General features: G+C 44.9%; 1 protein-coding gene across 1 annotated transcript in view; it reads right to left on the bottom strand.

The window, feature by feature from the left end:
• Positions 1 to 314: 314 nt before the first annotated feature.
• Positions 315 to 27,033, bottom strand: part of LOC117371415 (phospholipid-transporting ATPase ABCA1-like) — a 51,628-nt gene continuing 24,909 nt past the window's right edge. The window contains exons 16-49 of the mRNA XM_033967096.2: positions 26,690 to 26,911; positions 24,575 to 24,779; positions 23,827 to 23,937; positions 23,262 to 23,436; positions 22,650 to 22,781; positions 22,079 to 22,356; positions 21,502 to 21,728; positions 20,701 to 20,776; positions 20,034 to 20,305; positions 19,217 to 19,268; positions 18,842 to 18,964; positions 17,844 to 17,989; positions 17,148 to 17,272; positions 16,783 to 16,881; positions 15,891 to 16,080; positions 15,708 to 15,802; positions 14,831 to 14,863; positions 14,321 to 14,426; positions 13,479 to 13,553; positions 12,474 to 12,643; positions 12,172 to 12,349; positions 11,562 to 11,677; positions 10,984 to 11,128; positions 10,779 to 10,902; positions 10,068 to 10,197; positions 9,478 to 9,604; positions 8,710 to 8,772; positions 8,436 to 8,542; positions 6,734 to 6,875; positions 5,148 to 5,282; positions 3,249 to 3,352; positions 2,919 to 3,011; positions 1,829 to 2,072; positions 315 to 1,549 (exon numbers count right to left, since the gene is read on the bottom strand). Of these exons, the coding sequence (XP_033822987.1) occupies positions 1,424 to 1,549; positions 1,829 to 2,072; positions 2,919 to 3,011; positions 3,249 to 3,352; positions 5,148 to 5,282; positions 6,734 to 6,875; positions 8,436 to 8,542; positions 8,710 to 8,772; positions 9,478 to 9,604; positions 10,068 to 10,197; positions 10,779 to 10,902; positions 10,984 to 11,128; positions 11,562 to 11,677; positions 12,172 to 12,349; positions 12,474 to 12,643; positions 13,479 to 13,553; positions 14,321 to 14,426; positions 14,831 to 14,863; positions 15,708 to 15,802; positions 15,891 to 16,080; positions 16,783 to 16,881; positions 17,148 to 17,272; positions 17,844 to 17,989; positions 18,842 to 18,964; positions 19,217 to 19,268; positions 20,034 to 20,305; positions 20,701 to 20,776; positions 21,502 to 21,728; positions 22,079 to 22,356; positions 22,650 to 22,781; positions 23,262 to 23,436; positions 23,827 to 23,937; positions 24,575 to 24,779; positions 26,690 to 26,911 (4,746 nt within the window). The 3' untranslated portion in view covers positions 315 to 1,423. The remainder of the gene's footprint in view (positions 1,550 to 1,828; positions 2,073 to 2,918; positions 3,012 to 3,248; positions 3,353 to 5,147; positions 5,283 to 6,733; positions 6,876 to 8,435; positions 8,543 to 8,709; positions 8,773 to 9,477; positions 9,605 to 10,067; positions 10,198 to 10,778; positions 10,903 to 10,983; positions 11,129 to 11,561; positions 11,678 to 12,171; positions 12,350 to 12,473; positions 12,644 to 13,478; positions 13,554 to 14,320; positions 14,427 to 14,830; positions 14,864 to 15,707; positions 15,803 to 15,890; positions 16,081 to 16,782; positions 16,882 to 17,147; positions 17,273 to 17,843; positions 17,990 to 18,841; positions 18,965 to 19,216; positions 19,269 to 20,033; positions 20,306 to 20,700; positions 20,777 to 21,501; positions 21,729 to 22,078; positions 22,357 to 22,649; positions 22,782 to 23,261; positions 23,437 to 23,826; positions 23,938 to 24,574; positions 24,780 to 26,689; positions 26,912 to 27,033) is intronic.

Here is a 27,033-nt window from a genome sequence, read left to right on the forward strand (position 1 = left end):
TAGATTCATTCCTTTTAAGACTCTTTATACTAAACAGAGACAGGGAGACTGGAACGAGGTATTTATTTTTACACTTTAAAAAACTACAAAATCAACTTCTTGATTGGACACAGGTCTGTACTCTGAAGTGCTCTGTCCTCCTCCATGTCTACCTCCTTTACGTCCTTCCTTTGTGGGATGCTTCCTAGTTTAGTGCTGCCTTCCTAAACTGTAAAGTTCCTCAGATGTCCACTAGATGCTCCCATATCTTCATATAAAATATTTTTTTAATCCAAGAAGACCCATTCTGCTTGTGTCTGCTGTATTAAAATAAGAATACAATTAAAATGTGTCATGTTGTCGACAAGTCTTGAAACAGACTAGACCACAACAGAAAACAAATTAAATGAGAATATTTAAAAATAAAAATTTGCTGTAAATTTAAGCATTTGGAACAGTTAGGAAAAAACTACAAATCCTTCAGATCAATCAACTAATTCCTTGAGTAATTGGTTGTGCATTAACGGATATCATCTACTAACCTTATTCAGTGCATTTAGTGACATGACCAATCCTGGCCTCACAACACTTTAAGGGGCTTAAAGGTCCTATATTACACCAAAGTACTCCTGTGATCTTTAAACCATGTTATAATGCTGTTATCTCCCCCAAAACAGACCTGGAGTTGTGTTTTGTTTCATTCACACATGTTTGAATAACACTTTATTATTAGTCTGTCTACATCTCCAAAGGTCAAAATGCTCTGTTCCACCTTGTGATGTCATGAAGTGGTACTTTTCAAGTTAAGAGCTCCTTTTACCTTTTGTATAGTCTAGGGCTGGATTTTAAAAACACAGTGGAGCACTTCCTGTATGATGACATCATAAGGGGGAACAGAGTGTTTTCTGTTTGAGAGAAGAACTCAGCCTAAATATGCAGGGTTTGTGTTAAACATGTGTGAATGAAACAAAACAACTCCAGGTCTGCTTGTGATGAGGAAACATTATAACCTAGATCAGAATATAGCATAATATGGGCCCTTAAGTACAATACTGAAATAGGTAGGAAAATAGAACCTTAAGCAGTCTCCTAGTTCCTTCTCTCACCTCCTACCTCGCTTCCTTCAGAGCACAGACCGAAAATAAACCTTGTAACTTGCCAATATCACATCAGCACAAGTTTGGATTTGACATAAATAAAAACATTTTTAAAAACATAATCAAACATTCCTTTATAAAATTGGCTTTTTCAGTAAAATTTCTGAAATGATTCGAACAAAACAAAGTCGGAGATGAAGTGGAGTCCTCCATCCAAGGCAGCAGTCGTTCAAGTTTTAACACTTTGTAGAAATGTCTTTGTTTTTGCATTGACTGGCTCAAAGGGGCAGGGTTTAAGGAAGGACGGGTGGGTGGGGTTTAGAGTCCAGGGGGTGAGGAATGGAGTGTCACATGACCGTCTCCTCGTCATATGATAGGTCAACGGTGACTGTGAGGGGTGGGTCTTTGCGTCGCACCGAGGCATCTTTGGAGTGATAGTCATCGCTCTGGTCTTTGGCAAAGTTCACGAAGACCTGAAATATAAGAACAGACCTGGTTTAGTCCTGGTTCAATCTTAGTTTAGTCCTGGTTCAGACCTAAATTAGTTCAGGTTTAGATTTGGTTCAGTCCTGGTTCAGTCCTGGTTCAGACCTGGTTCAGACCTGGTTCAGACCTGGTTCAGACCTGGTTCAGACCTGGTCCAGATCTGGTCCAGATCTGGCTCAGTTCTAGTTTAGATCTGGTTCAGTCCTGGGTCATTCCTTGTTTAGATCTGGTTTAGAACCGTTTTAGACCTGGCTCAGGCTCAGTACCTGGTCTAGCGTGGTCTGGCTCACAGAGTAGTCCTCAATGCTGAGCCGGCTCTTGTGCAGGGCGAGCGTGTTGAAGATGTGTGTGAGGGAGGTGAGGCGGGAGGGCAGCTGGTACTGTAGCATGTTACGGTGCTTTTCTTTGAGGATACTGCCACGGAGTGAGGACTCTATGAACTTCTGCACCGGGACCAGGTCTGGGTCCGGACCGGCCACCCGCAGCACGATGGTGTAGCCATCTCCAAATCTGCACAGCCACATCATAGGGGTCAGAGGGCACCAGGGGCAAATGTGCTTGGCTTCCATTTTCAACTATTTATATTAATTGTCTTTTTAAAGGTCCTGTATTATGCAAAATTTACTCTATTTTTTTCTAAATCAAACTCCTGAACAGAACCATGAACGCTCATATTGATCAGAGGCCCCTGGCGCTTGTTTAAATCCATTTTAGTTTATCTTGAGTTTTCCAGACAATGTTAAAACCTTTCTAGGAGTTATAGTTAATGTGTGCACCACTGCTGAACATTCCACCATAGAACAACCATAAAAGAACACCCCCATCGTGATGTCACTGCAAAGTATCAATAATGTTTCAATAAAAGTATATTAAAAACAAGAAAACAAAACTCCATACCTCTTTTTGGACATTAAAAGTTAATTCTGTATTACTCACGTTATGTTATGAAGGTACTGAAATTGTGCCCCATGCCTAAAATGTAACTTAAAAGGTGTAACTTTTCTGGTGGAGGGTGGTTTTTAACTAAATCATCACCAGACTCGTGGGCATGTCGGTTGTCAAACTGGGTAAAAATACCCAGTTGCATGAATATATTAGGGCATGTTGCTTAATTTGCTAGTTGTTCAATAGCTGCCAGTAGCAGCAATGAACTATTTAAATTAAGAGCACTGGATACAAGCAGAGGAGCACAGGATACCAAATACTGCATTTTCTATATGAGCCTTATCTTAAGTTCCTAAAACATGAAAGGTATGTTTATAGACTAAAAACAATAGAATTCAGAATATGTCCTTTAAGTGCTGAAGAGATTTGTATATACAGCTAATCCCAGAGTGTCCAGTAGGGAGCGCTGACCTGTTCTTGAGATGCTGTACACTTCCCAGGCAGCGAAACCTCCCATTCACCATGATGGCCATCCTGGTGCACAGGGCCTCACACTCCTCCATGCTGCAACACAAACACACAGTTAGGCTTGCTTTACAACAGCTTGTTGTTGACCTGGCTTGTATATGACATGTTTTAGTGAACTAGGTTAGTTTAAGTTAACCTTAGTCCCGTCCTAGTCCCGTCCTAGTCCCGTCCTAGTCCCGCCCTAGTCCCGCCCTAGTCCCGCCCTAGTCCCGCCCTAGTCCCGCCCTAGTCCCGCCCTAGTCCCGCCCTAGTCCCGCCCTAGTCCTGTCTCACCTGTGTGACGTGAGGACGATGGAGCGGCCAGTCTTGATGAGTCCGTGGATACAGGTCCAGAGGGCGCGGCGGGCTTTGGGGTCCATGCCTGTGGTAGGCTCGTCCTAGAACCAGGTCCACGGCCAGAGACACCAGCGCCCACAGGTGAACCAGGAAGAGCAGTGAGAAGGTGAGCAGGAGGAGCAGCATGGGGCAGCCCAAGGAAGGAGAGTCAACCAGAGCGCAGCCCAAGGAAGGAGAGCCGGTCAGAGAGCAGCCCGGGGGAGGAGAGCCAATCAGAGAGCAGCCCAAGGGAGGAGAGCCGGTCAGAGAGCAGCCCAAGGCAGGAGAGCCAATCCGGGTGAAGTCAGGAAAGGTGAGCCAATCAGAGAGCAGACAAGACAAGGGAGAGCAGCCAAACAGGTACAAAGTCAGTTAAAAACATCACTACTTCTGTAAAAAGACATTTATTGCTTCCTAGTCTCCTCTTTTTAGTCTCCTTTCTCCCTTGCTTCTCCCTCCCTATCTTCTTTCTACTTTTCTCCTCTCTCCTTATGTCCACTCCCAAGTATGCTCTTCGTGTCTCCTTTCTCTGTGTCTCCTCTCTTCTCTCCTTACGTCCTCTCTTCTGTCTCCTCTCTTTAGTCTTCCTCTCTCCTTCCCTCCTCGCCTCCTCTGTCCTCACTTGTTTAAATACTTTCTCCTAAATGAATGTTGTGTCCCACTTTTCTTGGTCTTAATCTTTAAGTCCTCTGATTGGTCAATGCCATTATGTAACTGACACCATACAAGGTTTCTCAAGAATATTTCAGCGTGGGGTAGAAACCAAAGTACTACAACTACTACCGTTACTGCAGTATTTTTACTGTAGTGATACTTAACAGTAAAAGTAAGTAAAAAATCAGAATTTGAGCAGTTTTGACCACACCAAGACATTACAGAAAAAAATTAAAGATAATATCTTGAATTAAGGGCCACTGTAAAAGTTCTGCAGTATGGCATTAAACTGACCGATCTTGGATTTATTTAATTACATGTGCTTTTATTGCTCAAAATACCTTAAATACATGCATTTTTAATGTGATCAAGGTCGTCTATCCACAGATCTGACTTGGCCTTGTGGCTTGTCTCCATGGAGATTGATTGAATATTGTGTTTATGAGTGCTATATAGTTGCAATCTATGACGCCCGTGGGTCATTATGTCATAAATTACAAAATTCATCTAAAACAACTTAAAAGAAACAAGTCCGCTAATACTATAAACATCATCACAACATAACGGCGTATGCTGTTGGCCCCTCCTATAGATAGCTGCACATCACACAAGCAAGCTGCAGATTAAAAAAAAATTGTACCAAAATAACTATGCAACGCTGCTGAATTGAACACACATCATAGATTAAGAAACTAAAATTAGAGAACATAGTAAGTACGTCACAGTGGGTAGCGGTGGAGGTGAAAACAGGGTCTGACCAGATAATAAGCGATTAAAGTTTACTCAAACACAACTTGAAGTACAACTTTAAGTGAGTAAATGGTGACCAGTATGCCGTTCTACTCCAAACTCTGAGGTCAGTCTTAAAGCTACAATATGGAAATTACTGGAGGTGGCACGTCTCCTTTATGATCCCATGGAAATAGAAAAATAAAACCAAACAATCTTCATGGAAATAGATACTGTTTATCTTATACTGAAGAATATTTTTGCCAAAGAAATAACATTTCCATGGAAACAAGTAGCAGCAAATAAGAGTCCAGTTTATGGCAACGTAAGGATGCATTTATCAGTGCAATAAATAGTCATGTTTTTTTATATAAGTGTATTTTTTGGGCAAAAAGGTTACACACTGTGACTTTAAAGATGATGTCTGTAAGCAATAGTAGTAGTAAGTAAGTAATAAGTTTTTGTGTAACGTACCAGAAAAACCACAGGGGGCGCTCCGATGAGGGACATGGCTGTGGACAGTTTCCTCAGGTTACCTCCGCTGTAACTTCCCGCCTTTTTATCAGCGTACTTCACCAAACCAAGTTTCCGGATCCCCCACTCTGCAACCTGACCAAAAAGTACACTTCAGACAGGAGCAGAGAGCCAGAGGAGCAGCGAGCCAGAGGAGTAGAGAGCCAGAGGAGCAGACAGCCAGAGGAGCAGAGAGCCAGAGGAGCAGAGAGCCAGAGAAGCAGATATGAGCACAGAGCCAGAGGAGCAGGGAGCCAGAGGAGCAGACATGAGCACAGAGCCAGAGGAGCAGGGAGCCAGAGGAGCAGAGAGCTAGAGAAGCAGACATGAGCACAGAGCCAGAGGAGCAGGGAGCCAGAGGAGCAGGCAGCCAGAGGAGCAGGGAGCCAGAGGAGCAGGGAGCCAGAGGAGCAGGGAGCCAGAGGAGCAGGGAGCCAGAGGAGCAGAGAGCCAGAGAAGCAGACATGAGCACAGAGCCAGAGGAGCAGGGAGCCAGAGGAGCAGGGAGCCAGAGGAGCAGAGAGCTAGAGGAGCAGAGAGCTAGAGGAGCAGAGAGCCAGAGAAGCAGACATGAGCACAGAGCCAGAGGAGCAGGGAGCCAGAGGAGCAGGGAGCCAGAGGAGCAGGGAGCCAGAGGAGCAGGGAGCCAGAGGAGCAGAGAGCCAGAAGAGCACAGGAGCAGGGAGCTAGAGGAGCAGAGAACTAGAGGAGCAGAGACCTAGAGGAGCACAGAGCCAGAGGAGCAGGGAGCTAGAGGAGCAGAGAGCTAGAGGAGCACAGAGCCAGAGGAGCACAGAGCCAGAGGAGCAGGGAGCTAGAGGAGCAGGGAGCTAGAGGAGCAGAGAGCTAGAGGAGCAGAGCTCCAGAGAAGCAGACATGAGCACAGAGCCAGAGGAGCAGGGAGCCAGAGGAGCAGGGAGCCAGAGGAGCAGAGAGCTAGAGGAGCAGAGAGCTAGAGGAGCAGAGAGCCAGAGAAGCAGACATGAGCACAGAGCCAGAGGAGCAGGGAGCCAGAGGAGCAGGGAGCCAGAGGAGCAGGGAGCCAGAGGAGCAGGGAGCCAGAGGAGCAGAGAGCCAGAAGAGCACAGGAGCAGGGAGCTAGAGGAGCAGAGAACTAGAGGAGCAGAGACCTAGAGGAGCACAGAGCCAGAGGAGCAGGGAGCTAGAGGAGCAGAGAGCTAGAGGAGCACAGAGCCAGAGGAGCACAGAGCCAGAGGAGCAGGGAGCTAGAGGAGCAGGGAGCTAGAGGAGCAGAGAGCTAGAGGAGCAGAGCTCCAGAGAAGCAGACATGAGCACAGAGCCAGAAGAGCACAGAGCCAGAGGAGCAGGGAGCCAGAGGAGCAGAGAGCCAGAGGAGCAGAGAGCTAGAGGAGCAGAGAGACAGAGGAGCAGAGAGACAGAGGAGCAGAGAGCCAGAGGAGCAGAGAAGAGCCAGAGGAGCAGAGAGACAGAGGAGCAGAGAGACAGAGGAGCAGAGAGACAGAGAAGCAGACCTGAGCACAGAGCCAGAGGAGCAGAGCCAATACAGACATGAGTGTGGTACTTACGTCGCAGACCTGCTCCTCTGGGACTCCACGGAGGACGGCGTACAGCTCCAGATGTTCTCGTCCTGTAAGGAGTTCATTCACTGCGTCGAACTGTGGACAGTAGCCCATGTTTCGGTGCACCTCATCGATCTCACGCAGAATACTGACACACAGGACAAATATGGGCCTTGAGTAAAGTAGCAGTAGTGACATTGTTCCGCTAAGTATTTTAGACATGTATACAGTGTTGGGAAGAATACCATACTTACTAATGTATTGACATATAGAATATTGAATACCTACTTTAATATGCATTTTGTTTCATATTCTGATACATGGTCCAATCAGAGTACTGTATTCTGAATACTTTTATGTTGAATTGCATTATAATATAATACATAATATTTAGGGGTTTTTGGTATTCAGTAATGAAAACCTGTGTGCTTGTCCCTGGTCTGTGCAGTGCTGAACCCCCACCTGTGTCTTCAAACACCCTGAATAAGGCCTGACAGAGCTGAAAGGCAGTGGTGTGTTTTGATTAAATAAGCCATGTTCCAATAAAGGCTTTTTAATGGGAAACTCTCAGCCTCGGAGTCCTTGGGCTAATCATTTTACCATCTTTGGGAGTAACCTCTCTTTGAAGTACAAGAATTCACCTGCTGTCTCCAAAGAAAACCTGATTGTTCTGATGCACCTTCATGAAGCTTCAACAGCTTTATGCATGTTGCAACAGTCGTTGTATTAACTGTTTACTTAATAATACCATCATATCAAAGTAACAAATGTACAGTTACTAAAAATCCATATTCTGAGTATATATTTTTTTATGTATGTGTTTAGTTACTTCCTCAGTATGCAGTAGAAGTACAGTACAATATAGTAGAAGTATAGTACAGTGCAGTAGTGTAGGAAACAGGGCAGTACTGATCCAGGGGTTTGCACAAAAACATGGAGCAACACTGGATTAAAGTATTAAATCTACTGAGGAGTACATAATCTGAGGCCCAGCCGGAGCAAAACACCACTGTCCCCATTCACCGCAAACAGTGACCCTGGTTTGTGGCCCGACGAGGGCCAGACGCACCATGAGCCATGTGAGAGTCCAACAGCTCATCGGCGAACTTATTTCTATAACAGCACTCTTCAAACGAACAGACAGAGCCCTGTGAATGCATGTGTATTCACAGGGCTTCCCCTAGCATGCACTTTTACTGTGACCATGGACTGAGTAGGACGGCCCAAGGTCCACCACAGTCACCTTGCTCCAGAGTGTGAGTGGAGCTGCTCCGAGACCTTCTGTTTGAATCGCTCTCTTACTGATCGGTTTACTGTGGTCCAGATTAAAGATTATGAATAAGATCAGAAGATGGCTTTTTGGCCATTCAGAGACAATGGGGGAGGGGAGTTAAACCTGGACCAGGAGTAAACCAGCACTTAACTAGGTCTAAACAAGGTCTCATTGTTCTGTAAACCAGGTCTACACCGGATCTACACCAGGCCTACACCAGGCCTACACCAGGCCTACACCAGAACTACACCAGGACTACACCAGGCCTACACCAGGCCTACACCAGGACTACACCAGAACTACACCAGGACTACACCAGGACTACACCAGGACTACACCAGGACTACACCAGAACTACACCAGGACTACACCAGGCCTACACCAGGACTACACCAGAACTACACCAGGACTACACCAGGACTACACCAGGCTCACCTCTTGCCGTTGAGGAAGGCCTCTCCACTAGTCACCAGAGTGTCTCCTGTCAGCATTTTGAACGTGGTGGTTTTCCCGGCTCCGTTCACACCCAGCAGACCGAAACACTGCAAGGCAACAAAGGAACAGCCAATCAGAGCCAGGACAAAATATAAACAACTAATCAGAACACAGAATTCCGATGTTTCTCATAACTCAAAACAAACCAAGTCCTCCATCAGTCATAAACCCCTCATACAATACAAGTGAAGCTAAAGAGGAGAGGGGGTCTTACTTCTCCAGGGGGGATGCCCACACAGAGGCGGTCCACAGCAGGCTTCTGCTTAGCCTTGAACACCTACAACAAAAGCACAAGTCATTCAGAAACAGACACATGGCACCATGAGTATTTTGTAACATCAGTAATCCTGTATATTATGCCTGTCTGCCTCTCCAAAGTCAGTTAGAATTATTTTAACTTTTTTATTGAGCAAAAGTCCTCAAAATGGTTCCTATAAAGACTAAATAATGTCTGATTGTCAGTGATCAGCTTGGGTGCTTTAATGCAGAGGTCCACAGCCAATCCTCTGTCAGTAGAAGACTGTGGTTTGGAACAGACCCAAGACAAAGGAGGCTTTTTTGTTGAATGGACATGATTAAAAGTCTGTATTGTTTATGCTCAAGAAATGTGTATAGAAAGACATTTTTAAACAAAACAAAACTACTGAACCAAGACTAAACCAGGAGTAAACCAGGACCAGATCTGAACCAAGACTGAGCCAAGACCGAATCAGGACTGAGCCAAGACCAAACCAGGACTGAGCCACAACTGAACCAGGACCAAACCAGGATTAAGCCAGGTACACAGCAGGTACACAGCAGGTCAACAGGAGGTCAACAGCAGGCTACACAAGGACTACATCACAACTGAGCCAAGAATGAACCAGGGTCAAATCAGAGCTAAACCAGCGCTAAACCAGGCATAAGCCAGGACCAAACCCGGGACCAAACCAGGACTACAGCAGCACTACAGCAGGATTGAGCCAGTGCTCAGTGTAGTGACCTTGGTGAGCTCGCGCAGCTCCAAGATGTCCCCATGTCCCAAGCCATGGACGATCCTCTGCCTCTCTTTCGACACGTCCTCGTCCTCGTCTCCCAGAGGGCCCAGCTTGTGTAGGGAGCTGGTGGGCCTGGAAACACACAGGGACACCATCACCACTGAGTCACAGCCTCCATGGGGCAGACTGACAAAAGAGTGGCTGCAAAAAGGAGTATCTACTATTGTTGAAATGACTTTTGAATATTTGTTTAGATTAGGTTGGTCGAAATTTATGACTGTTTGACACTGTTTTGTCAGATAATTTAAATTTGGTGCACCTTTTAAGATGGCTTAAAAGTCTTTATTTCACTGTAACTTCTAGAGGAGTGTTACTCAGTAATTCCATAAATAAAGAAACTAACCCTAATGCCATACTGTGGAACATTCCAGGTAAAGTAATAATATTTCCATAGAGACAAGCAGGTGGATGCATTGTGCTCCTTTATAATGTGTAGACTCTGTACTCACACAAGGCGGGGAAGAAGTGTTTTGCACAAAGGCACAAAAGCAGACTTGAACGGACAGACAGAATGGACTTGAACCATGGATCTGACCTGGGCTTGATGCAAAAGCGGTACTGGATGAGGACTGTGATGATGAAGAAGACCACACCCTCCACGGCCATTGCAAACAGGTTCTTTCCCACCATGTCCCACTCCAGAGGCGAGCGCAGCCGGTTCTCCCCTGGAAGCACAGAGTTAGAGTCTCAAGGTTCAAGGTTCAAGGTTACTTCATTGGTACCAACAGGTAAATTTAGTTTGGCAGTGAGTCAGCTCATTCATTCATTCATTCATACATATATCTTCATCTGGAAAAATGACAGCAGTGCATAATGCAGGCTAAAACGACACGATCGAAACGACACGACCCAGATAGGTGGTGGGCTCCGACGTCCAGCAAAAATAGACTCACAACAGAAAGAATACAGGACGCCACAGCACCTCCACCAGCACCACTGCAGTGGCGCTATTGTGAACCTTTGTGTAACTGGTCATTCAGTGCATTTATCCACTTTTACGCCAGACATTAACATAAACAGACAGGGCTTTGCAATCTACTCCCACTATCTGGAATATGGACACCACTGTTCTAGAGTTTAACACAGCATGCTACAACTATGCTATGGCCAATCAAAATAATGAGTTTTCATCACGGACTGTGTAGTGCACCATCAGACAGCCTCATGCAGAGCCAGTACCAGCCGCTCTGCTCCACACTGACACAGCCCGGCTGTTGGTTTGTTTGTCTGTTTGATGTTTCCTTACCAAACCTCTCGAGTGCGTCGGCCATGGCCTGGTTCTTCACCATGTCGATGAGTCCTCGGCCCAGACAGAAGTGAGGGAAGATCAGTAGAACATTCTTCAGGATGTCATTAATGCCTCCGATCTCCTGAACACAACAGCCACAAATACATTCAAAATACACTACACTACACCTTCTGAGATACAGGCAGATTTGAACAGTACTGACGTTGTTTCCGAAGAGCTCCATGACGAAGGTGGAGATGCTGCCATTGATGCCGATCAGGATGTTGGCACTGGTAAGGACCACATAGGCTGTGGACGGGATCGTGAAGAAGAACGAGGCGGGGTACATCAGGGGAGTGATGGACCAGCTGAAACACAAATATAAGCACTACTACTACAAGTACTATTACTACTACAGGGGGTACATCAGGGGAGTGTAGGACCAGTTGAAACACAAATGCTGCAATATAAGTACTACTACTACAAGATGGACCAGCTAGGAACACAAATACTGCAATATTACTACTACTGCTACTACTACAACAAATACTTCTATTATAAAGGGTACATCAGGTGAGTGACGGACCAGGAACACATACACCAAACCAAATGAAATCAATAATGAAAACTATTAATATTTTGTTTTTGAAAAATTATTCTTGATCACCGCAGCATATACAGCAGTCTATGATAAAATATGGTAAAACAGTGTATGTGGGACACCGTACTGAGCCGTAGAGCAGCAGTAGCAGTAGGATAGTAAAATACTGTAATATTCTGTATATGTGCTATAGTACTAACCCGTAGAGCAGTAGTAGCAAGGCAAGCACAGGCAGGTTGGTGGAGGACACGTAGGCCTTTTGTTGGAAGCAGACAAAGATGAGGATGACGAGCGTCGCTGGCACCACGTAATTACACTAGAAACAAATACTCCGTTTATAGTACAGTTACAGGAGTAAAATAGTACAAGACTCAAACTATGTCTACATCAAAGATCAAATCAATGGCAGAGGCTAATACTACTCGACCTAGTCTAAACCAGGTCTAAACCCAATCTAAACCAGGTCTAAACCCAATCCAAACCAGGTCTACACCCAATCTAAACCAGGTCTAAACCCAATCCAAACTATGTCTAAACCCAATCTAATCCAGGTCTAAAACCAATCCGAGCCAGGCCTAAACCCCATTTTAGCCAGGTCTAAACTAAATTTAAACCAGGTCTAAACCCAATCTAATCCAGGTTTAAACCTAATCTAAAACAGGCCTAAACCAGGTCTAAGATCAATCTAAACCAGGTGTAAACCCAATCTAAACCCAATCTAAAACCAATCTAAACCCAATTTAAACCAGGTTTAAGACAGGTCTAAACCGGGTCACAACTGGGTCTCAATTCAGTCTAAACCTGTCTCACCATGTCCCAGATGAAGTTGGCCACCCAGTACAGTAGAGGGTGCACCCCACTGATGAACTGCATGTGCTTGGCTTTGGACACGCGCTCCTGGATGAGGAAGACCACGAAGCTGGCAGGCACGAAGGACATGGCAAAGATCACACAGATGGACACCAGGACGTCCACCGAGGTTGTCACCCTGTGAGGACAGAAGTGTTAGGACCAAATATACAAAACAATTTACACTACTATGAATACTAGTCAAGGTTGGCATTTATTTTGGGTCTCGGTCCCCTAGTTTCAGTCCCAAGTCCACTCCTTACAGTGCCACTTGGGAGAGCTGCTCCTTGGTCAGGTTGAGAGGGTGGTTGAAAGCGCTGATGCCGTAGTGAGTGGGGTCGGCCTCTGGGGGCAGTGCAGCACGTAGGATGGCGTTGTTCATGACATTGAGGAAGGCGCCCACACTGTGCCAGCCTTTGTTGTTGAACCAGATCTACACCAGGTCCAAGACAGGACCAAATTATTACCACACTCACAGGAGTTAGATGTACTCAAGATATAAGCTTTTCAAATGTACATTTATAAACAAGCCAGGGTCAACATCAGTGCATTATTAAAGGGCCCATATTACACCATTTTCTGAACCATGTTATAATGTAGTTTCCTCATCACAAACAGACCTGGAGTTGTCTTTTGTTCCACGTTCGCTACATAAACCTGTACATTTAGGCCGAGTTCTTCTCTCAAACTGAAAACACGCTGTTCCACCTTGTGATGTCATGTGGTAATACAGGAAGTGCTCCACTGTGTTTTTAAACTCCATATACAATAGAATAATTTGGATCATTTCAGACCTGGCATTGCCAGTCTCTGCAGAACTAAAGGTAAAATAGCTGTTAACATGAAAACTACAGCTTCATGACATCTCAAGGCAGAACAGAGTATTTTGAGCTTGGGAGATGCAGACAGCCTAATAATCCAGGATCACACAAACATCTGTGAATGAACCAAAACACAACTTCAGCTATGTTTTGAGGAGGTACCAACATTATAACATGGCTTAAAGTTCACAAGAGTGAAATTTGCATAATATAGGACCTTTTTTTGTTTAAATTTAAGATCTTTAGATGTACTCTGATTTGCATGATTTCCCCAAACATGCCTGAATCACCTCAATCGGAATACAACTCTGAGTTAAACTACTAATGATGACGAATCATGGTTATAAACTCATACAAGTGGATTTTGCATAATGTGTCCCCTTTTAGCACACTTTTGTAAGAGAATAAGATTTTAAAGTCAAACATGATGCGAGTGGATAGTCAGACCTTGACGTTGTTCTTGGTGTCCAGGCCATTGATGAACCCTGAAAGACTGTCCAGGAAGCGGTCCGCTGCTGTCCCCTGCAGGACACAAAGAGAGGTGCAGCAGGAGGATTGAGGTAGTATAATAAAATCAGAATCAGAAGACTTTTATTGCCATAGTCTGTGAACACAGTTCACAAACTAGGAACTTGCTTCGGTGAAAAAGTGCAACATAAACACACTGAATAAATACAAATACAAATAAGGGCATGCACAAAGTTAAAAAGATATGCTTAAAAAAATCAAATGAAATACTTAAAGGGAGAAAATATATACAACAACAACAAAGGAACTGTATGTAGCCTGTGCCAATGTTTTAAAAAGATCACAACTGAATCTGTGTTGCCACATACCTCGTGCGAAAGCTCAGAACCTCTCATAATTCAGTGATGCACTAGCACTGATTCATAATTGTCTGCAGGTGCCGTGGTTTAGGTAGTGACCATTCAGATCAGAGAGGAATTTTAGGTTTAAACCAACTCAATTTCAGCATTGAAACTGGCAACACAAATTAGAGACTCACGCGAGACTCATTCTCCTTTATCTCCTTTATCATTAGATAATCGTCTCGAAGCAAAACACCAAATTTTAACAAATGAATGGGTCATCATGTCAAGTGTTTTTTTGTGATTAAGAATAAATCAGCATTACAATCGTTATTAGTAAAACATATATTTGATATGAACATGTTTACCTTGTATCTGGGGACACAGATAGGTCATGTTTATGGAATTTAAAATCAAAATCTTACATACTGATCCATCATAATAGTAACTGTAAAAGTAGTGTGGTGGTAAAAGTAGTACCTTCTCCAGTTCAAAGATTTTCCTGACCCTCTCTATGGCGTCATCAATCTCATTGGCTGGAGGCAGGACCTGAGTACTGCGAGCGCCCAATGAGAATCCTCCATATCTGCTCAGGTAAGAACACACAGGTGAGTGGGAGGGAGAAGAGAAAGAGGAGGGAGGGGATCAGAGAGCAAATAGAGGAGGAGAATGGAGAGGAGGAAGAGGGAAACAAGACGAAAAGATGGAGAGAGGAGGAGATGGGGAAGAGGAAGATGAAGAGGAGGAGGAGGAGGAGGAGGAGAGAAGAAGGATGAGAAGAAGAAAGAGAGGAAGAGGATAAAGAGGATAAAGAAAGAACTGAAAAGAAGGAGAGGGAGGAGAAGAGAGGATGAGGAAGAAGAGGACAAAGAAAGGAGGGGATGAGATAGGGAGGAGGAGGAGGAGGAGGAGGGAAAGGAGAAAAAGAGCAGATGAAGTGAGAGGAAGAGGAAAGAGAGAAAGAGGAGGAATGACGTTGAAGGGACTGACCTGAACTCATTGACCCACACTTTGTTCTTGAGACTAAAACAGACACAGGCACATTCTGTTTGTTAAAGTCTAGTTTCACTAAAAAGTCTCATTTTTTAGGGTAAAATCGAAACAGATTTATGGTTATGGATACTAAAAAATAAAAAAATAATGAAATATATATGTTAATGTTTATTTTTACACTATAGTTTTTGGTCTAAATCAAACTAAACTAAACTACTTTCTTTACATGTGATCCAGTCAGAGGCTAAAGGTCTAATTCCAGTAGCAGCAGCAGTAGCAGTAGCAGTAGAATAGCAGCACCAGTAATGACTGTGGTAGTAGCAGTACTAAGAATAGGAGTATTTTTGTAGCTGGAGTTGTAGTAATAGGAGTACCAGAAGCACTAACTAGCTGTAGGAGTATACTTGCAATACTACTAGTAATAGTATGATTAGTAGTAACAGCAGCCATAGCTTAAGAGTTGCAGAAGCCGCAGCAGAAACAGCATTAATAGTAGTAGTATTAGTAGTAGTAGTAGTAGTAGTAGTAGTAGTAGTAGTAGCAGCAGCAGCAGCAGCAGCAGCAGCAACAGCAGCAACAGTAATACAAGCAGTAGAGGTGTTAGCAATAAAAGCAGCAGTAGAAATAGCATCAGTAGTAGTAAAAGTAATAACAGCAGCAACATCAGTAGCAGTAGTAGCTATGGTAGTAATAGCAGCAGAAACAGTAACAGCAGCAACAGCAGCAACAGCATTAACAGCAGCAGCAGCAGGAGCAGCAGCAGCACTACTGATAATAGCAGCAGTTGTAGTGGTATTAGTGGTGGTTGTCGCAGCAGTAGTAGTGGTGGTGGTAGTAGCAACAGTAGTAGTAGTGGTTGTAAGAGCAGTAGTACCTTTTGCCAATGATCTGGGCGTAGGTCTTGACCAGGTAGTCTGAGATGTTCCTGGAGGTGAGGTTCTGCAGTGAATCCGTGGCACTCAGCTTCATCTGAGCACAGACACAGCACATACTACATAAGTTACACATGTGTGTAACAGAAAGTACACATAAAGGATTACTGTTACTGTCTCCTGACCTGAGGGGGCGGCAGGCCTCCAGCTCCGGCCGGACACTCCGGGAGCATCCTCTTGTTGCCATCACAGCTGCAGTAGCAGGCGGGAGACGGATCACTCATGGACCAGTTCCCAGCGGAGAAGAGCTCCAGCAGGTCCTCCGGCACAGGAGGGGTGGACCAGTCCTCGTCTCCCATGGTGCAGGGGGCATCACTGTGCACACACACCACACACACGCATGGTACCAGGGAGGACAAAAACAGCATTATATTTTAGAGCCTGGATCACAGAAATATATGAAATGAACCCTTCAACGTTTTTGAAATCCAGTTTTCTACACTGACCACATTTTTCTGATCTATGTCCTAATGTTGTTTCCTCAGCATAAACATACCTAGAGTTGTGTTTTGCTTCATTTAACACAAAAAACCCTTATATGGAGACAAAAACAAAAAGTTTTTTATCTCCATATAACCCAGCCCTGTGGTTAAATATATCATGACACATTTAAGCCTTTTACAAATATGCAGGTTCAGCCAGACTGGAGCCTGCTACTATGGAGAACTCTACACTGTTTATACAGTCTCTCTACTTTTCCCACCTGGAGGTGACACTTCCTGGGCCCTAGTGCTGAGTGGGGTCAATGAGCTGTTTATCCAGAGCAGGAGCAGCTCCGTGTTCAGTTGTTTTTTGTGCCAGAGGATGGCGCTGTGTGTAAAGTTCTGTGTTCCACCACTGCTTTTGTTGCACTTTTGCTTTAATATTAAAGGTGTGTTAGATCAAGGACACGTGGTAAAATATCACTGTATTCATTGCTGTGAGTATTTCTCTGTTAGCTTTGAGTTGTTAGCTGCCGCACTGATACAACATCATTCCCCACTGCTCCCCCAATAATCCTGTGTTAGTACAACTCACGGTATGGAGTAGCCTTTCATGCAGCGTGTTCCAAAGCCAGGGTCCTCCAGGAGAACGCTGAGGAGCTTCTGCATGTTAGCTTCGCCAGGAGCATCGTTGCTATGACAACAACATAAAGCATTTTAATCAAATAGAAAGAGGAGGGGTTCTGAGCACAAACACACTACACTACGCATGAGTTTGGAAGCTCAAAGTTTAAACCAGGCCAAGGTCTAACCAGAAGAAATCAAGAATAAATCAATTCTGAACAAGACCTAACCTCTCATCTAAACCAGGTCTAAAAACCCAAACCAGGACTAAACCATTCTGACCCCGTTCTGACCCCACACCTTCTGTGTGACCCCTGTGGGACCCTGTTGCACTACCTGATGAAGGTGACCTGGTCCTCGTACATCCAGGGCTGCAGCTCCAGACTGGGGTATTTCCCAAAGGGCGGAACAATGAGGCTGAAGACCAGAGCGATGCACACGAATACAGCCGGCAGCACGATCTGCACGCCACAACAAGGGTCAGAGGTCAGAAACACAGGTCAGAGGTGAGGAACACGGGTAAGAGTGGTCTATCTGTAGTAGTTAGTAGTACTATGTAATACACAAGATGCCAGCAGAGGACGTAATGACCCCATCTGCTAATACAGTGCAGAGATTTTTGGGTGCTAGTGCAAGAGTTGATTACCGTGTAGTAGAGGAAAGAACAGATCAGTCTGGTCAAAAGTAAATGGACTTCAAAATCACAGAGGAGCTTCATGAATTACCACTAGGGGGCAACAATTTGAATGAAACTAACCAATGCTCCAGGTATGTGTTTTGATGAGCAAACAATTGCAGTATTAAGCTACACTATGGGACTTTTCTGGTGGAGCGTCTGCCACCTGCTTGTCTCCATGTTAATGTTATTACTTTGCCTGGAATGTTCCAGAGTATGAAATGCAATATAAGCTTATGACAATGGAAACAAACAGTTGATGCTACTAGGTCAAAATATAGGTCAGATCTGTGGAGAAGTGAGCCTGCTCACTGTATGAATGCATGTTTGAAGTGATGTATGTCTTGATCTTGTACCTGAGCGAAGAATCCTTTGCGAGAGCGCCGGGCGTACAAGAAACGCTTCCACATGAGAGCCACAAACTGCTGCCTCCTCAGAGCCCAGCCAGCCTCAGTGTACGAGCCTTTACCATCTGTGCAGTTCAGCCAATCAGAGTCCTCCGCTGCTAAAGACAGGAACAGCATGAGCCAATCACAGAGAAGATGGATTTTACTGCAAGTGATATCGCTCACAAGTTGACCAAGTTCAGCTCTGCTGAGCTCAGGTTGCCTGGATGGCACCGCTCTCCTGACGACTCCCTCAGTCCTTCTGCTGCAGACGAGGAGATGAGTGAATGGGGCCCGCAAACCATTTTTTGATCATAGGCAGTACTTTTTAGCACCACAACCTCAATAACAAACATTGCATTGTAATAAGTAATTAAGACTAATGTTCCAAACCTTTTTAAATGCACGCTGGTTCTGTTATGTATTACATGCATCTCTCAATAACTTACTGTACTGACTGCTGGTCATGTGGCTCTCCGCTCATTTCACGCATGTAGTCATATGTGAAAAGGGACCGTCGCTAATGTCACTACTGTTGTGTGTGTATGAACCAGAGTCTTTGTCAGGATGACCTAACTGGAATATTAGCCTACTACCTATTTTAGGTTGATGGGGAAAACACCACACAGAAATGCTAACCACTCTGCCACTGCGACATGGCAAAGTAAGGACCAATGGCCTTACTGCTATGCTGACAGTCCAGTCTGTTGTCTGTCAGACAGTCACACAAAAGGCAAAAACAACTGTTGTAACTGGTTTGGAGAAGTTCTTTGCTTAGTTATGTTTGGTAGATGTGTTCCATGAGTCTGATGAGCTCTGATGGCCACTTCTAGATTCAGATGAGGTTAAATACTTAAACACTGAGGTTACTTGTAATAACCAGGTGTGGTTAGTGTCATATAGTTGTCAGACTGGTAGTGCCCGTGGTACATGGTGCATGGAGCTTAAGGGCAGAAGGGGGCTCTGACCTGGGTCTCCCTCCGACTCATTGCCTTGCAGGTCATCCTCTGTCAAGGGCTTGAGGCAGCTCTGATGGTCCCCTCCTCCAAAAGCATGGGTCCTCCTCCTGCGCCGCACCGGCAGAGTGCCATCTGAACACACCACAAAATTAGGGACTTTTTGCATTCTGTTGTTATTTTTACAAAAGTGACAAGTTCATTTTTGATCTTTACTTCCACTTAAGATACAATTGTGGAGGTCGCTATGGATTTTAAAAGCTGAATATCGGTATCGCCACATATCGGTTATCGGCCACAGCAGCAGGCCAAATATCAGACATGGGTATTGGCTCCAAAAATCCACATTGGCCCATCCCTACAGAATTACACCAGTGTGGAGCTCACCTGAAGGAACCTCTGTGTCCACTCCATTGTCCTCTGCCACTTTGAGAAAAATCTGGAAAAATAATGATGAGAGAACAATTTTATCATACAGCAGAATTCACTAAAATGTACCAGATCACCCTCCTCCAGGCAGTTGGACGATAATGAAAGATGGTTTAAATTGGGACTGAAACCAGAATTGATTAAGACTAACTCAGGACTAACTCAGGACTAACTCAGGACTAACTCAGGACTAACTCAGGACTAACTCAGGACTAACTCAGGACTAACTCAGGACTAACTCAGGACTAACTCAGGACTAACCCACTTACCCAGGAAGGAACCAGGACTAATGGTGTGATCACACTTGTCATTGTTTGGTCCTAAACTGAGCCCATTTTAGTCCTGAGGTAAACTTTGATTGGTCTTTCTTTAGTTCTGGTCTACTCCAGGTGTAGTTTCGGCTTTAGTCCTTGTTTAGTTCAAATTTTGCTGTTATAAATGTGTGAATATGAAAAGACTCTAAATCAAGACTGAAGCAGGACTAAACCAGTAGCAAACCAGGAATAAAACAAAAAGTCAATCAAGACGACGGTAGTGTTAAATTAGGGCTCAACCAGAACTGAAGCAGGACTAAACTAGGACTAAATCAGGACAAAACTATACCTGTACTACAACAGGATTAAACCAGGACTAAACCTGGACTGAAGCAGGACTACATCAGAACAAATCTAAATCTCTATTAAAATGAAACAAGACTAAGCCAGAATAAAACCAGGACTAACACCAGGACTAGAACCAGGACTAGAACTCAAACTAAAGTAGGATTTGTGCCCACCTCCTCCAGGCTGGTGTCGGACACTCCATAGCTAGAGATGCTCAGCTGGTGCAGATTCTGGTCCAGGGCCCTGAAGAGGTCTACGAAGGCCCCATCTTTGGCAGCAGAGTACGGCAGGATGTAGGTGAGCTCATGCCCCAGGTCCTCCACCAGGCGTGCCCCCGGGATGTGCCCCAGAATCAGCGCTGACACCTGGGCTATATTGGCCGGGACCAGGGGGTGCTCAGGAGGGGGATCTGTGGAGGCTCCCCCCACACTGCTGCTGGGAGGGTCTGACAGGGAGCGAGAGGCAAGGAAACAAAAAAGAGAAAGAGGACAGAGAGTATGGAAAGATTAAGTTTTTACTCTTCATAAAATTCTTTCACACATTAAAAGGCGCAGTATAACTTTTTTTTCTGGTTGAAGGATTTGTATTTTCCGTGTCATCAAATGTTCCACAAAATGGCATTGAACTTTTCTATCTCCATGGAGACTAGATCACAGTAAGAATGCATTTGTCCACCTGTAATTTAATAGATAAGTTTAATGCCATACCATGGAACATTCCAAGCAAAGTAATAATATCAAGCTGCACATCCTTTTTGCACAGTACAGGCAGTACGGTACAGTTCATGTCATCTCGAACAGACACATACATTTGCATTTGAATAACACAAAGGAGTGTTACCGATAGTGGCTGCTTCACTCTCATGTTCAGAGCCCAGTCCTGCGTCACTGGAGCTCACCGACGCACCATCTTCATCCTGACAACACACAAGCACCAGCTGCAGTAGTACAACAAGAAGTAGTAAAAGTTGTAGTTGAACAATAATAGTACATTGTATGTAGTAAGTCTAGTATTGGTAGGAATAGTAGCAGCAATAGGAGCAGTCGTAGTAGTGGCAGCAGTAGCAGCAGTAATTATAGTAGAAATAGTAGTAGGAAGTGTAGTATGAGCACTAGAACTGAAATGGTGGTACTACTAGTAGCAGAGACTGACAATATTTTCGTACCAATCTGACGTGATAGAAAGGGACTTCAAGTTTTTTATTAACCAGGAGATCAAACCAGCAAACCAGGCATAGTTGTAGAAGCAGTAACAATAATAGTAAAAGTAGTACCAGTACTGGTCGTAGTATTATGAATAGTAGACAATACAGTAAAAGGTCCTTCTTTCAGTCAGACAGAGTGGAGTATTTTCACAGTAGGGGCATTATTAACCCTAGTTGTAGTAGTAGTATCTTCTTGCAGACAGACATGGAGTATTTTCACAGGAGTAGTAGTAGTGGTAGTAGTGCCAGCAGCAGTAGTAGTGACAGTAGTACTTTCTTGAAGTCAGAAACAGTGGAGTGTTTTCACAGTAGTTGTAGTAGCAGTTTTTAGCAGTAGCAGCACTAGTACCTTCTTGCAGCTGGACACAGTGGAGTATTTTCAGTAGTAGTAGTAGTACTAGTAGTAGTAGTAGTAGTACCAGCATCAGTAGTAGTACCTTCTTGCAATCAGACACAGTGGAGGAGGAGTTCCTGCAGGAGGACATGGAGGGCTCTGGTTCAGGCTCCTTCTTGACCAGGGTCAGGTAGTACCCAGTGCCCAGGTGGGTCTTCAGAAATAGGGAGGAGCCCACACAGCACAGCTTTCCGTGGGAGATGATGGCGATCCTGTCCCCCAGAATGTCCGCCTCGTCCATGTGGTGAGTGGACAAGATGATGGTCCGGCCTTGAGCAGAGACACAGAGGTGAAACAGAGACTGAAATAGAGACTGAACCAGGGACGGAAACAGGGACTGAACCAGGACTGAGAGAGGACTGAGACAGGACTGAGAGAGGACTGAGAGAGGACTGAGAGAGGACTGAGAGAGGACTGAGAGAGGACTGAGAGAGGACTGAGAGAGGACTGAGAGAGGACTGAGAGAGGACTGAGACAGGACTGAGACAGGACTGAGACAGGACTGAGACAGGACTGAGACAGGACTGAGACAGGACTGAGACAGGACTACACTAGGTCTGAACTAGGTCTGAACTAGGTCTAATCCAAGTCTAACCCAGGTCTAAGGCGACTTGTCTCACCAATGCGGTACTTGAGCAGCAGGTCCCAGATGCCTCTGCGAGCATAGGGGTCCACTCCAGCAGTGGGCTCATCCAGGATGACCACCTTGGCTCCACCCACAAAGGCCAGCGCCACGCTGAGCTTCCTCTGCATGCCCCCCGAGAGGGCGCTCGTGCGGGCTGAGCGTTTGTGAGGGAGCCCCGTGTCCGTCAGGATTTGCTCCATCTCAGAGCGCACCTGGGCCTCCGACAGGCCTTTGAGACGGGCGTAAAACCAGATGTGCTCCTCCACCGTCAGCCTGGGGGGCACAGACACTGGGGTTAAGATAGACAGGGATAAAGCAGGGCGAAGGAAGAGGGCTGAACCAGGATCGATCCAGAGCTAGACCAAGACTAAAACTGTGTTGTTAAAGCAAGACAAAAAGATGGCTACACTAGGACTAAACCAAGACTAAATTGGGATTAAATCAGGATTTAACAAGAACAAAATTAGAATTAGAACAGAACAAATTTAAACCATGACTAGAACAGAATTAGACCAGGACTAGACCAGGACTAGACCAGGACTAGACCAGGACTAGACATGTCTCACATGCTGAAGAGGACATTGTGCTGGGGACACACTCCCAGGCTCTGGCGGATGGCGCTCAGGTCTGTCTTGATGTCTCTGCCCAGGATGTAGGCAGTCCCAGAGGTGGGTGGAAACAGGCCTGTCAGGATCGACCTATCAGAAGAGACACGGCTTTCAATCAGACAACAGGATGTCAACTGTAAAACTAGTCAAAACTTTTTTTAGATTAAAAAAAAACAAAACTTGTTTTAGATAAACTTTTTTGACCCACAAGGGTATTGACTTGGAAATACCGGTTCCTGTCATCTGAAGTAGTGGAGACTAACACAGGGATAAGCAGGGCTAAACTAAACTAAAATAGACTCAACCAGACTAAAATGAGACTTACAAATTTAACTACAGTTCTATGAATCCCGGATGACCTCCATGGGGAGATACTGAAAGCTCTGAATGATTCCTTTTGCGAATACACTGGGAATCATTCACTGCTTCTAGCACTGCCCTCTGGTGGCCAAGAAGGATGAAACAGAACAGGACAAAGTTAGACTAGACTAAAGCAGGACTAAAGCAGGACTAAAGCAGGACTAAAGCAGGACTAAAGCAGGACTAAAGCAGGACTAAAGCAGGACTCACATGGTGGTGGTCTTGCCGGCTCCGTTGTGTCCTAAGAAGGATGTGATCTGTCCTTCGTAGAACCCCAGAGTGAGCCCGTCTACGGCCAGCTTGTTCCCATGCCTGTAGACCTTCACCAAGTCCTCGATGTACACCCCAGGTTCCAGGTGAGCAGGCTCCTCCTCCATCACTATCACTGTACATATAAGACAGGACAGGAGAGATGGGAACAGAGAAGCAGGAGGAAAGGAGGAAACAGAAAGAACAGGAGGGAAGAAGAAGAGGAGAGAGGAGTGAGAAGAGGAGACAGTGTGGAGGCGAAAGATGAGAATGGAGGAGGAGAGAAGGAGGGAGAGGTTAAGATGAAAGAGAGAAAAAAGATGAAGTAGAGAGGGGAGAAAGGAGAGAAGGATGAGAGGGGTGTTAGAAGAGAGTGAGTAGAGAGAGGAGCGAGAAAGATGAGAAAGGCGAGAAAGTGACAAGAAGGAAGAAAGATGAGACGTTTAATCTGATGAAACCAGTCCACTAATCAGGAGAGAGCATGGGCTGTGCTGATAGCTAATTTATGGCGGAGGGTTGGGCTCACCTCCAGGGTTCCTCCTCCGGTTGAGTGGGATCTTGGTGCCTCCATCCTTCTCTCCAAACCAGTATGACTTAGTGAAGGGGAAGAACCAGGGCCGCGGAATCCCGTACTGACCTGCAGGGGGGATCACAGCACTATTGTGGGCACAGGTTTGAGCAAAAACAACAGTGAAAGGATTCCAGAAAAAACAGGGTATGAGGAAGAAGGAGGAAAAGAAGAGTGCAGGATTTACCCAGGCAGCGGGTCTAGACCAGGTCCAGAACGGGTCCAGAACAGGTCCGGACCAGGTCCAGACCAGGTCCAGAGAGGTAAGAGCCAAATGACGGAAAAGGAAACGACTAAATGAAAGGAAAGAATAAAAGAAAGGAAATACTGAAGATTTTTGTTTTATTAAAACCTGAGATTACTGAAAACTATATAAAGTACTTATGAAATTAACTAGGACTAAACCAGGGCTAAACCAGGCCTAAAGCAGTTCAATCCCAAGTCTAAACTGGGTCTAAACTTAAACCAAGACTACTTCCATATCTCAACAAAGGTTAAACCAGGACAGAAACCAGAAATAAACCAGCAAAAAGAATAAACCAGGATTAAACTAAAACAAAGTTCATTCATTTTGACTGGACATTGTATGTAGTTCACGATTATTCTATACCATCAATACCAAGGCAGAACTAAACCAGGACTAAAACAGAACTAAACTCTCAATCTAAACCAGTCCCAGAGAGAAGCCCACAGTGGTGAGTCTGACCTGGAAAGACAGCCTCCAGGTACCAGGTGAGGACGCCGTAGAGCACCGCGTCCACGTACATGAGCGTGATGGTGGTCCTCAGGCTGAAGTCGTCCTCCTCCATAGGACTGTTCAGAAGATTAGACCACTGGATCCCCACACCCTGCTCCTCAAACAGGGCAAAGTACTCACAGCCAAAGCCAAAGGCCACGGGGGACAGCAGGGACTGAGGAGAGACCAGAGACAAAACTCAGACCTGAGCGCAGACCATGTTCAATGCTGAAATCCAGTTGGTTACACCTAAAATTACCCTTACTGATCTGACTGACCACTAGCTAAACCATCAGAGAATTAATTCTGGAGGTTCTCAGCTTTCACATGAGCCATGGCCTGTCCATATACTGAGAATGAGAAATCTTGTATGTGTCCTCTAGCTGCAACATGGGTTTAGTTGGTCGTAGGACAGTTTTGTTTTTTTTTACTGTAAAGCCTGACACACAGTGCAGAATAATTTGTTCAATTTAGGATGTGATTTGCAGTTTTTAATCCACTGCACTCCTCATGTGTGGTGTCAATGCAACTTTGGGCTGCTCAGTCATATCGTAACCACAAAACATCACCACGGCAACAGGCAATAAAACAGAGCACCAGGGTGAGACCAAATAACACACACAGAGCCTGTAAGATACAAACTCAGGAAACCGTGAAAATAATGAGGCGGCTATGCCTCACTTAGTAGCAGCTGAATATAGACCAGTGGATTCACTCTGACACTGCATCCAAGAGATCAGTGTGTGGATGCAAAACAACTTTCTCCAACTAAACTAAGGCAAGACTGAAGTCATAGTCTTTGGCCCACAGAAACATAGAGAAAGTGTCAGCAGTCACCTCCAGTCTCTCTCTCTAAACCCTTCAAATCAGGCTGGAAATCTAGGAGTAAAAATGGACTCAGACTTGAACTTTAACAGCCACATCAAATCAATAACATCTGCAGTTTTTCACCATCTATTCATGCAATTGTCTCCAGTACGTTAGACTACTCCAAACGAGTGTTGAGACAGCTGCAGTACATCCAGAACGCTGCTGCTTGGATCCTGACTAGAACCAGGATGTACGAGCACATATATCCTGTGCTCAGGTCTCTGCACTGGCTCCTGTGGCTCAGAGAATAGACTTTAAAGCAGCTCTGCTTGAGAACAAGACTCTCCATGGACCAGCACCAAAGAACATCTCCAACATGTTAGTGCCACATGAACCATCTCACACTCTGAGGGCTTCAGGGACCGGCCTCCTGCTGGTGCCGAGTCAGGACTAAACATGGGGAATCAGTGTTTCAGTTTTATGCAGCTAAAACCTGGAACAATCTTCCTGAAGATGTGAGACAGGCCTCTACTTTGACAATGTTTAAATCCAGGCTCAAAACGGGTCTGTTTAGCTGTGTATACAACTGAAAGGTTTTTATTCTGCACTTTTCTTTCTCTTTTTTCTCATTTTATGGTGATTATTTATGTTTTGATTGGTTTGAATTTTGATTTTCTGTAAAGCACTTTGAATTACTGGATTACTCTGTACGAATTGTGCTATACAAATAAACTTGCCTTGCTCTCGTCAAGGTGTAAATTTAAACTGCTGCAGTCTCATTCTTCAAAAGTAAAAAGGCAAGAGTAGATCCTCATGTGTGCCTATTTACATCCACACACTGAGAATCAGGACATGACTCTACTTCCTCTAGTTTATCTCCAGCCCTCTGTGCATTAAAACCATTTATCTGAACTACTGCACCACATTTCACAAATAATAATGTTTTCACTTGCATCTAAACTAAAGTGCAATGCTCAGATCTTTGGAGCATTTAGAGTCTAAAAGTGAGTCATTTTACTGTAGACAGGAAACAGCTGACTCGAGGTGCACGGTCTCTCTGCTGCAGTCTGTGTTTTTTAAAACTAATCTGACTTTCCTCATGTCTGTGGTCTATACTTTTTGTTGCATGTTTAAAAATTGTTTAAGACTGAAAACTCCTGTAGTGTGTGGTGGGCTTTAGAGCATAGGCTACATACAGTTCTTTTAAGATTTTTTTTTTTTTTTTTAATATCACAAACTTCATGTGGAAAGAACCACAAAGCAGGGCATACTCACAGCGAAGACTTTGGCCCCAAAGCCGATGTAGTCGGACCAGGCCACACAGAGCACATAGGGCAGGTACAGGGTGAAGTAGATGATGCCTCCACAGGCTGCTGCCAGGTTGGCTCTGGCGAAGGCTATACTGAGAAGGAAGCACTGCATGATGGTTACCACGGCATAGGAGCCCAGGAACAGGAAGACCACACCCGGGTCAGAGTACGGCAGCAGGTTACCCATCTGCGTGAGAGACACAATACACAAAGTCCGTCCACAGTATCTCTACGTGCAGTCTGAGACAGCATCTCTACATGCAGTCTGAGCAGGGCTAACACTTCTACTATCACTATTACCAGAACCAA

This window comes from Periophthalmus magnuspinnatus, chromosome 5 (genome assembly GCF_009829125.3).
Source record: "Periophthalmus magnuspinnatus isolate fPerMag1 chromosome 5, fPerMag1.2.pri, whole genome shotgun sequence".
NCBI classification, from domain to species: domain Eukaryota; kingdom Metazoa; phylum Chordata; class Actinopteri; order Gobiiformes; family Gobiidae; genus Periophthalmus; species Periophthalmus magnuspinnatus.